Source organism: Neovison vison, chromosome 1, assembly GCF_020171115.1.
Source record: "Neovison vison isolate M4711 chromosome 1, ASM_NN_V1, whole genome shotgun sequence".
Taxonomy (NCBI): Eukaryota; Metazoa; Chordata; class Mammalia; order Carnivora; family Mustelidae; genus Neogale; species Neogale vison.
In genome coordinates this window covers 276,481,576-276,493,599 of record NC_058091.1, presented here as the reverse complement: position 1 = coordinate 276,493,599, position 12,024 = coordinate 276,481,576, and the positions used below count along the sequence as shown (strand labels likewise).

The 12,024-nt window shown below is 41.2% G+C and overlaps 1 protein-coding gene across 1 annotated transcript in view; it reads right to left on the bottom strand.

Moving 5' to 3' along the window:
• HTR4 (5-hydroxytryptamine receptor 4) overlaps positions 1-12,024 on the bottom strand; it is a 176,538-nt gene that overhangs the window by 154,473 nt on the left and 10,041 nt on the right. Inside the window, exon 2 of the mRNA XM_044231892.1 lies at positions 4,484-4,556. Coding sequence (XP_044087827.1) covers positions 4,484-4,509 — 26 coding nt within the window. The 5' untranslated portion in view covers positions 4,510-4,556. The remainder of the gene's footprint in view (positions 1-4,483; positions 4,557-12,024) is intronic.

Genomic DNA, 12,024 nt, shown 5'->3' with positions numbered 1-12,024 from the left:
CCTGCTGACTGGTAAGTTGGTGAGACACTATTTACCAACGGAAAGGACTGTCAGGCACTTGTCTCTATCCAAGGTCTGATTCACTGCTGACCTTTCATCGTGAGTCAATCCATCCTACATGGATTGTCCTCTTCAACTTGACACCAACCATGAACTGCATGGTGTAGGTGCTTAATTAATGTACATAAAACAAATGAAAGAACCCTCACTTATTTCTATTTATACACAGAGCAATGTTATTTGAATACTGTAGTTAAATCCAACTGCTACAAAACAAATGAGATTAGATGTTTGTCATATTTTGGCTACCCAGTCTCCAGTCCCTCTTCCTAAAAAGCACCCATTTCTTTGGAGAACTTAACTCTTCCCCACTGCATGTCATCTTCCTGAGTGGTACCTGCCTCCTCCTATAAAACCTGGACAGCAAGAACCACATGTCTTAGCTCGGCCAGTCAAATGTCATCTCCCAGGACTCTCCCTCTTGAGTAGCCTATGGAAAAAGGACATGGATGGAAATGGAGGGTATTATGCTAAGTGAAATAAGTCAATCAGAGAAACACAATTACCATATGGTTTCATTCATCTGTGGAACATAATAGTGCAGAGGACCATAGGGATGGGCAGGGTGGGGGAACTGAATGGGAAGAAATCAGAAAGGGAGACAAACCATATGAGACTCTTGACTCCTGAAAAACTAAGGGTTGCAGAAAGGGACGTGGGTTGGGGGGATGAGATAACTGGGTGATGGGCATTAAAGAGGGCATGTGATGTGATCAGCAGTGGGTGATATACTCAACTAAAGAATCATTGAAAAAAAAATGAAAAAAAAATCATTGAACATTATATCAACAACTAATGATATACTACTATACCTTGCTAAACTGAATTTAAATAAATAAATAAGTAAAATTTTTAAACTTCAAAAAAAGGAAAAAAAGAAAAGAAAAAGGAAATGATTGCATGTTATCCATGATGCAGAAATGAACTGACCACTTCTTCCTGTGCTTGGCCATTTTCCCAATTCCTTAGCTCTATGAGAACTCCCAAAGTTCTTATTTACTTCCAAGACTGGTTCTACACAGCATCTTTGCCTTAAATATTTGGCCCTGTACCTTGGGGCTTTCCCAAGATTACCTCTGAACATGTTAGCAGGTTAGTTTCTGATGCTGCAGCCAAGGACACTGATAGATACACAGTGGCAAGGATCAAGCTTAATTAGCAAACTCAACTGAATGGAACCAAAGAAACAAAAAATGAAGGGGCCAGAATGGCCTGAGAAAATACTTAAACTTTAGACATTTTATTTAGCCCTAAATGTCAACTAGGACCTCTCTGTCCCTTGATATCTGGGGAAAATTGGCCAGAGTCTCTTAATTCTACAGCCCACAGGGCTTTTAAAACTTTTACTCTGGTTTCTGAAGTCTTCCCAGGCATGCACACTCTTCTGTTATCCTGTGTGTTTTGAGTGTTTGTCCTCATACATGAGTTCTCCCTCCCAAACACACCCGGACAGGATTGTCAGCCCTGTCGCTAAGACACACTCAAGCACGCCCACACAGTCACATAAAATATGTGTCGCCTAGTGGAGGCGCCATGGTTCCGTGGTCTTGCGCTGGTCACTTCAGCTCTTTGGGACTTCATTCCCACACCCCACGGGCATCATAATGGCAAGGGCCTCGGAGGACTGCTTGAAAAAACTGCTTAAAAAAACTTCACGTGTATTAAGTTCATAGCTCAGACGCAGTCAACATCGACTCTCCATTCCTAGTCAAGCTAGAAAATTTTTCTAAGGAACGGGAACCTGGGAGAGGTCAGCACACACACCATACACACTTCAAACAAACAAATAAAGATTTCCAACCTAACTTCCCTCAGAGTCCCTCTCAGGCAACCTGCCACTGGATGGTGCGTGCTTTTCCCAGCAGTGCCCCATCATCTCTTTTCTTCTCTAACCTCCTCCCTCCTCTGTTCACTCATTTTCCCGTCTTCAGAGCAAGCCAAAAAAATCCTCTCCTGTACCAGAGCCCTAACCCTTTGGCTCTCGTTTTATGTGGGAACTTCACAGACTGAAAGTGTTTCCTTACCGAAAAAAAAAAAAAAAATTCTGGTTCCTGCTCTTGAAGTAATAAAATTTATTCTATCTAATTCTTCCTAGAACATTGGTTTCTAGAACCTACCCACTGACACAGCAAACTTTTATAAATTTTTTCACATCCTGTTACTAATGTGTATTTTAAAATTACATAATATTTTTCCTTATACAAACTTACTTTCCTTTTTCTTTCTTTTTAAAGATTTTATTTATTTATCAGACAGAAAGAGACACAGAGATAGAGGAAACCCAAGCAGGGAGTGTGGGAGAGGGAGAAGCAGGCTTCTCACTGAATAGGGAGCCCAATGCGAGGCTTGATCCCGGGACCCTGGTACCATGACCTAAGCTGAAGGCAGACGCCCAATGACTGAGCCACCCAGGTGCCCCTACTTTCCTTTTTTTAAATAAACTTATTTTTACATTTTAAATGAACGTAGTTTAAAAGAAAACTGTATTTCTCCACTATAAGTGCCAAACTAGTATTATGCATCATGATATGGTTACTTTAAAAATCAATATTTATGTAGAAATAATAAAAGATTCATATACCACCTAAAATCATTATGTATTATGAGTGAGCTATGTATCACAGTTTGGTAAATGTGAGCCTAAAATATCACCTTTATTATGAACACCCAGAGGCCTGACTGAGGAGGATATGAGTGGACAGTGTGTACATTTGCATGTTACTAATAGTGTGGTAGAGAGGGGGAGTGAACGAGAATGAACATATGTTGATGGGATTAGGTTGGAAATCTGACAGAAAGGATGGTCCGGAGAGAAGATTCTGGGGAGCAATATCATCTTGTACCCCGCAATATTGTTCCGTAACACCCAGGAAAGTGGCTAACGTTCATTTAATTGAACTGTATTCTGCTGTTACAATTCAATGCTACTATTGAAAAGCTGGAAAAGTTAGGGATCATAAAATCTGAATTATCCAAAAAGAAGTTCACTTTAACAGCTGATGCAGTTTGACGACACAGTGTTTGAAACTTCAATGGCATAACTTCTCATCATTAACACGGCCCCCTTTGGCCTTTTAACAGAAATCAACAACAACAAAAAAAAATTGAGATTCTCCAAATTCCACTCTGCTTTCCCTGCACAAAGAAGCCCACAAACTTTCGGAGGAAAATTAAACACATGGCACCGGCCTCGAAATCGGTATCAAAGTTCTTAGACTTTGCACCAAGTCAGAGCGTTGGGTGAGTAACAAAGTCTAGGATGCTTCTATTTTAAGTACAAAATGTTGTATGGCTAAATGTACAGGGCCTCTGTGCATAGCTAGGTACACTAGAATCCACCTGGAAATATATGTCTTTCCAACCCAACTGGGGTTGGGTATATGTATCCACACCAATATATGTATATCCAACCCACTGGAAATATCTGCAATATATCAACAATGACTGGGTGATCAGCAATTCTTTATCAAATACCCACCGTGGGCTGGGAATTGGGCATGTGACACCTTCTGCCCTTAAGGAATTCCCGGGTTTGGGGTGACAGTATGTCTCTGCGGCTCGAATCGCATTACACTAGACTCTCTGTCAAGATATTTGACAGCTCTCTTTCATCACGGCATTGTACTGCGTCAAACACGGAAGCGCTGTGCCCTTGATCTATACCTGAAATGTGCCTTCCTCTAGTTCTAGGTGAAAGAAGCGCCGCTCCCAGGATTGCACCAGGAACATATTTTTTTTTTTCCAGAATATTTTCCAGCTATTGAAACAGACGACTAATGCTCAGCTCCAAATGCCAATTCATAACATTCAAGCCTTGTTGAAGACAATTTTCTTCACCCTATTTGATTGTGCCAAATAAAATGCAGCAAACCTTCAGGGAAAATCTTCCGTAGGAGCTGCCCTATGATCTGATCTCCAAGGGCTGCAGGAAAACCAAACTAAACCATCTATGTAAGCATACCATGCAGTCATCAAGCCACATAATCTAATAGCCTGGTTGAAATAAGAAGTGGGCAGACCAGAACCTGTTATAAAAAGCTATCTGAATGTATACCTGAGGTTTCAATATACAGAGAGACACTCTTCAGCTATTTTTACCCCCATTTAAACACATCTTCTTTCTTCCTATTAGAGAGATGAATATCTATTTTCATATTACACCGCCTCTCATAATGCAGACTTTTAGTAAAAAGCATCTGGAAATATTTCCAGCCATATTATATTTATGACTTAAGCAGAAATGAAAAAAAAAAAAACCTCTAATAATCAAACATGGCACTCATGATTACATATGAAACACTGTAGAAAATCTGCATCTGCTGGGTTTGTAATGCTACCACAATATATTTTTCAGAGGCTTCAGAGTTCAAATGGCCATAATTTACAGCAGCATATTTACAGTATATACGGAAATATGATATACCTCACATTAGCATCAAATTCATCCATTACAGGAAATAGGCATGTGTGAGTTGGATCTCAGTGCCCACAGGGTCCTGTATGTGAGGGGAAAAAAAAAAAAAAAAAAGGTTAGACAATGAATTAATTTAGGAAAATACAAGTCCCTACTAAAGAAAAAATGTGCCAGCTAGTCATGGCTTCCTATTTAGTAAGACTCTTGTTTTGGGGCGCCTGGGGGTGCCCTCAGCTCAAATCATGATCCCAGGGTCCTGGGATTGAGCCTGTGTTGGGTTCCCTGCTCAGTGGGGAGCCTGCTTCTCCCTCTCCCTCTGCCATCTACCACTCCACCGCATCCCCGGCTCGTGCTCTGTTTCTCAAATAAATAAAACCTTCAAAAAAAAAAAAAAGATTTGTTTTGTAGACTATCAGAAAGTATTTAGTAAATCATACTACAGCAAAAATCTACTGGCATACTGAAGTATGACAGAGCTGAGTACCGCAGTTTCTTTAGCGTTTTATTAATCTCCCGGAGATTAAAACACACAGGTACTTCTCTGTACTCCATCTTAATCAGTTTACTTCTTGTTGCTCTTCCCAGAAACACAGCTTATTTACCCGATCTGCTTTAGGACACTAGCCAGTGAAAATAAGTTGTTATCTCGTCATGATTAAAATGGTATCTTGCCTAAAATGGTCTGCCATCTTGTTTCCCATGAAGATCTTCAGGGTTGGTTTTTCTTCTTTCAACTTTTTGAGGCTAGGTAATCATACACCCATTTGAAAATCCAGTAAACTCTTGAGAACCCCCTGCCCAGAAACAATGATGGACATGCACATACATACACACTTCCAGAGGAGCACATTATTTCTCGAAGCCCATTCATGAACTCCAGGGTCAGAACTCCAAATGAAAGGGAAGTTCACTTTCAAACTACCAAAAGTCCCTCTACCAGGGACTCTGAGAAGACCTGACATACTTTCCTGGGAAGGTACTCACTGATCTCCATCAAGTTGGCCCTTTTAACTGACTGCAGTTTCACTTTTCAGAAGAAAATGTTTTGCGTCACATTTGTTCCACACCATGGCAAGTCAGAGAATATAGGGGCAGGTCCTGGGCTGCTTCTTTGGGGGTGGCCCTGAACTAATCCTTTTTCCCTTCTGAGTTTCATCATCCACTTCCTGGTAAACAGAGGGACTGGAGGAGATGATCTCTGGGTTCACTTCCAGCTCTGACATTCTATAATTCCATCTGCTGATTTTCTAATCAAATCTTACTAAGAAGAAACTATGAATCTGTTTATCTACACAACAGAACCATGAACCTCAGACTGGGCCCTTGGATGCTTTGGTCAGGGTGGACCAAACACACTCGCCTGGCCGCCAGGAAGAGAATGGCAGATCCCCAGAGTTGGAAAGGATGTAGATCTCTCTGTGTTTTCCAGTGTTTGTTCTTTAGAACCTTGTGGATGAACAAGGAATTCTGTGGGCATTTCTGAGTCTGGGGCAGGTGTGGGGGAAGGCTTAGCCTCCAAGACTCTGAACCCCCTACTCTGACCTCAAGCAAAGTAGCCCCATCTACTTCAATCTCTTTCACTTCTTTGAATCCAAATAATCTTTGATTTGAAATATTTAAGTACAAAGCCTTAACTATTGAAGGGACAGGCCACATCCTCCTTTTTCCTCTACTTAGATCTTTCTTGAAGTGATCACATCCATTCCCATGGCTTAAAATAAAAAGCATTTCAGAAATGCCTGGCTGGCTCAGTCAGTGGGGCACGGGACTCTTGATCTAGGGGCTGTAAGTTCGAGCCCCATATTGTGTACAGAGATTACTTTTACATTTTTTTAAAAATAAAATAAAAAGCATTTCAGACTGAACTCTACATTTCCCACTCCCAACACAAAAATCTAATCCTTGCCTAGTGCTTTCCATTTCGGCGAATGGTGCCACCACTGACCCAGTTACTTAAACAAACAACCCCTTTTTCTCACACCCTACAACCAAACTGTCAGCAAATTCATCCTATTTTGAAAATGATTGTTTAACCTAAGTTTTTCTCATTCCCTCCATAATCAGCACCCTGGTCCACACCACCATCTCTTTTCTTCGGATCCCTCCATGCCCTCTCGAACTGCTCTCCTGCCTGCCCCCCTGTCATTGCCCCCACAGGAGCTGGCAAGGGATTTTCATCATGTAAGTCAAATCATGTCTTGCCTGCATAAAATTCTAGAGGCTTCTAGTCACCCTTAGAATAAAATCCAAACTCCTTATCATGGCCAACCAGACCTGAAGTGATCTGGTCCCACCCAGCTCCCCCCCAACCTCAACTTTAGCCGTGCCCCACCCCTTCAGTGCCCTTGAGTTTCCTGGTTTTGCTACTTTCCTTGGCCATAAAAGTAGATTTTTTACCTCACGGCCTTTTCGCTCATTGCCTCCTAACTACTGCTCAACTGTCACTTCCTCATTGAAGTCTTCCCTGATCATCTGAGTAGAATTTCAGACCTCATATTCTAGAAGTTTCTATCCTCTTTATCCACTCTATTTTCTCTTACTAGCACATGCATTATTATATACTCCATTGTTTCTTTATTAGTAATTAGTCTTCCTCACTAGAATAGTTTCAAGAGGGCATAGTTAGATACCTGACCACTATTACATCCTTAGTACCTAGAAAAATACCTGGTACGTTACATTCTCTTCATAGATACTTGTCGAGTCAATCTATCCAACTAATTAGTTTTGCAAATAAAGAATAGGTTTGAGAGTTTGTGAATTTCCAACTGGGAGCTAATCTATAGATCATCCAGGGCACAATACAGTAATTTTTTAAAGTAGCAGAAAAACATCTCCTCTATTTAGTTACCTTTTACTAAGTGTTGGCAAGGTCCAAACACTGTCTTTTTCCTCTTCTTCCAGCCTCAAAGTCTTTTGTCCCTACTGTAAGGTGAAGATACTATGAACCAGAGAGGCCAACTGACTTGCCAGTTACCCAGCTGGCACTTGGCCAAACTGGGAACAGAATCTAGGTCTGTGAATTCTGAAACTCAAGTTTTATTTCGTAGAGTTCTTATCATCATATCACACTTCCTTCTACTAGAAGAGAAAGAATCCTTCTTTCTCTGAAAAGAGCACTTTGAATTTCCTTTGGAGAACCATCCCTCCCCGGCCTCAGTCCCTGGGTCCAGTGATAAGCACAAGACTGGCTCTGGCCAATCAGAACAGTTCACTCCCTGGCCAGAATTCCTTTGCTCACCGGCTAGACTAGTGAAAGCTAACCCTGGGATTTTTGCTAGAAAGAGTCTCTGTTTTCCCTAGTGTTGCTAGACTATTAAGGCTTTCAGGATGAAGCTATTAGGGGACATCAATGCCACTTTGTGGGGAAAGCCTGTCGAGAATGAAGGTAACCACAAGGAAAGCAGAGTTGGAACATAGAGAACTTGAGGTTTCAGATACAATGGTGTCTTAAGACAGTCTTACACTTTCCAATTATACGAGCCAACATACTCCTTTTTGTTTTCCCTTCTTTTTTTTCCCCCTTCTTAAGCCAGTTTGAGTTGGGTTCCAGCAATTACTTGGAACCAAAGAATCCTGGATAATAGACCAAAAAAAAAAAAAAAATCAACATTGTATTTATATACAGATTAGAAGGAAGAAAAACTGGAACCAAGAAAACCAGTTAAGAACTCGCTGAAGATCATCTCCTTGAAACTGCATTTGAAAATGTTACAACACGGGCGGGGGGGTGGGGCGGACCTGATATATTCATGGCAATACACATTGTTATGTCTTGCTCATCAGAAACCCAATGAGCAAATTTAAAATGATTGCCATTTAACAAGCCAGTGAGACAGCCTGCATTTTGTCAGAGAAAGAGGAACAGTAACAGAAGATAAATTGGTGCTGATTTGTATCTATCCTGATTTGATTAATCCATCACAGTCCACTATTTTCTGCCATGCTCACCAGAGCTAACTAATCAGAAGCGAGACTACAGGGACACCTCTTGTTAGGAAGATTGCATATAGCAAGAGGGGTGTTCAAGGAACCAGTGTTTTTATCTCACATACTTACATTTCTGGCTCCTTAACCACCTAGGCAATTAAAGATGCAATCAACTGAGAACATCTATTATGTCTGGGTATAAGCTATGTCACTTCTAAAAGTTCTGCCAATCTGAAATTCAATTAGACCACATGTATGTTTTAACCACAGTCATGCTGTATCCTTATCTAAGGGACAAGAAGGGAGATCCCCATGTTGGTCTCCTTCAGGGTAACAGTCCTAGATTGTCATAACCAGACAAAGAACACAGCAAGTCTTGGGAAAGGCATGGAAAAGAGAGTCAAACAGAACTTTCTACCATGTGAAGTCCAAAGGGAGTTCTCAGTATTCTCTCAGGGCTAGGACAAGCTCAAGCAACCAGAATTATTCAAAATGCTTTATCCATCACAAAAGTAAAGCTACAGCAACATCCAATTCTATCAGATTCTTTGGAGTTTCTTTTCCTTGTTGGGTACATTGAGATTGATCTTTTCCTTAAAAAGGGGGAGGAGGAGTGCTTGGGTGGCTCAGTGGGTTAAAGCCTCTGCCTTCAGCTTGGGTCATGGTCTCAGGATCCTGAGATCAAGACCTGCATTGGGCTCTCTGCTGACAGGGAACCTGCTTCCCCCTCTGTCTCTGCCTGCCTCTCTGCCTACTTGTGATCTCTCTGTCAAATAAGTAAAATTAAAAAAAAAAAAAAAAAAAAAAAGAGGAGGAGCAGGTCATCATACTTATGCCACCCAATGCTGATTCCAACCCTTGGTTTTCTGGCTTACAAATTTTAAATACCTAAAGGGCAAACCCAAAAGGTAAGTACACCCCATCTTTACCCCTTGTTCTTTTACTCGGAATATCCTGAAAGATTGCTGTGGAACAGTTGTTAATGGTTAACAGAAGGTGTGTAGTTGCATCTCTATTATGAGAAGTGTGAGCATAGGTCTCACCTGCAAATAGTCTCCACCTGCTGGAGTGAAATGAGACGTCGTCTGGAACAGTGCCAACACCTGTCAACCTGAAGCTATGTCCTAACCTCAGCTTGCTCTCCTGCACTTTGGTTTTGTTTTCCTCTGGTTCTGATTGCATGGGCAGATATTCATGCATAGCAGTGCAGGGATTGACCACGTTTCTTCATAGGGTATGCTTATACGGGTTAAATTTCTACATCAAAGGGCATATTCCAATACCTTTATTTTGGACAAGTGTCAGCAATAAGTAAAACATTATTTATCTTAATAGCCAAATTGAGGGTGGGAGCTGGACATGCGGGAAGGAGCAGGCATTGGACCAGGAGTCACTGGGCCTGGGATCTCAGCCCAACATGGCTACTAAACCATTGTTCCTATTCTCAAGCAGGTCGCTCACCAATCTGGGGCTCAATTCCCCCAAGCGTAGAATGGACTGGGTCAGCGGGTCCTGGGAAGGGTGAAGAAAAGAAGAAATTTCAGGTGGGGCGCCTGGGTGGCTCAGTGGGTTAAACCCTCTGCCTTTGGCTCAGGTCATGATCCCAGGGTCCTGGGATCAAGCCCCACATCGGGCTCTCTGCTCAGCGGTGAGTGTCTCCCTCTCTCTGTCTGCCTCTCTGCTTACTTGTGATCTCTGTCTGTCAAATAAATAAAATTTAAAAAAAAAGAAGAAGAAGAAATTTCAGGTAATTAGAGCTTCTCAGAAGCTAAAGGAAATTTTGGAAAGGTGAATCTCTTGTCATTGGAGGCATTCAAGCAGCATGTGTGTAAGGATGTCTAAATGAGAACTAGAATTTTGGTGACTGATAGGGTTTCTTCCAATAACATTATAGGAAGGAATCTTATCAGTTCTGTCTCTCACATCCCCAGAAAAAGGCCAAGAGTTTTGAATCATTTCCCTGCCCCCCCCCCCAAAAAAGATACATGCTCAATTCACATAAACTGTTTCAAATAGGCTTCATCTACTGGGCATGAGACTAGACATCTCTGAGCAGGTGGGACAAAAAGAAGAACAATGCAAACTATAATCAAATAAGGCCAGGTATTTGATCAGAGTAAGTTGTCAAAGCTCACAACTTCAAGCCCAAACCCACTAGTGGCCATTTGTACCAAGACACAGCATCACCATGATCAAACACACAAACATTCCCACAGCCTTCTATACCCCATGGTGACCATGATGGCCTAGTAACTATTACTGTGAAAAAAAAAAAAATTCTTGGACCATCCAAAAAATTGCAACTGTGCAAATTCTCACTACATAGAAGAAAAAAAATTCTTCTTAATTATTTATAGGGACTTTGTTTTAGCAAACATTAGATATTTGTATAATGCTGTTTTAGCACTTTTTCCTTTTGAAGATTTTATTTATTTATTTGACAGACAGAGATCACAAATAAGCAGAGAGAGAGGAGGAAGCAGGCTCCCTGCCGGGCAGAAAGCCCGATGATGCTGATGCGGGGCTTGATCCTAGGACCCTGGGATCATGACCTGAGCCAAAGGCAGAGGCTTTAACCCACTGAGTCACCCAGGTGTCCCATTGTAGCACTTTTTTAAACCTCAGTTGATACATATTCTTTAAAAGAGTTTCTCTTCATAAATTAGTACTGAAAAAATTATATTTGTTATGTAGACATTTAAATGGTGGTGTGTAAGCCATTAAAAAAAAAAAAAAAGCCTGTATTACTGGAGTTGGGACCTATATTAGCAAGTGTCTTTCTAGGGATGGCAGTCAAAATGCCACTGATACTAAGTCACCTGCAAAGATTTAGTCCTAAAGAAAAAGCTTCTAGCTGTTTCATTCCCATAACTGAAAACCCATACAGATGCCAATTCAGTTATACTGAAGGGACCATGAAGATATGTACAACTGGGATGCAAAATGTCTTTTAACATATTTTTGGAATTGACTAAGAAAATATTCTTTCTGGACAAATACACATTTCTCAACTGAAAATTTTTGCCCGTTCTTCAGAAAACTGATATTGCAAACAGCCCTGAACAATGAAAGAATATTTAAGAAACGTACTTAATCTACCGTTTGGAAAAAAGAACGGAGCAGAGGAAAAGTGAAGAAAAAACACAGACTTCCTTTTCATGTAACACTGAACAGAGTCCATCTAGAGTATTTCTAGGAATCAGATATTTTTCAAGGCAGAGATTTCCTCTAACTACTTGTTATATGGAGGATTTCCAATCACCTGATGAATGTCTCACCCCTAATTTGGCCACAGGTTCTAGGAGAAGAGACACACAGACGTGATTAGTGCTTGTCAAATGAGTAACATGATATGAAAGTCTTACTTGAAAATTAGGGAAGGAAATAATCTTGTCTTTGTGTCTCCAAAGGAGATACGGAATCTCAAGAGAAGTTTGAGACTCACTCTGAAGTAGGTCATCCAACATCAGAGCTGTCCAGTTATCGACCTGTGTGTCTTGGCAAGCAATGAGGTCTACCTCGGTGGGAGGCTCACACAGAAGCCAGAAAACCATCGGTCAGTCACGGTTGAGGGGAGGAAGCAAGTCTGAGATGATTCTGAATTCTGATGAAATCCAGGA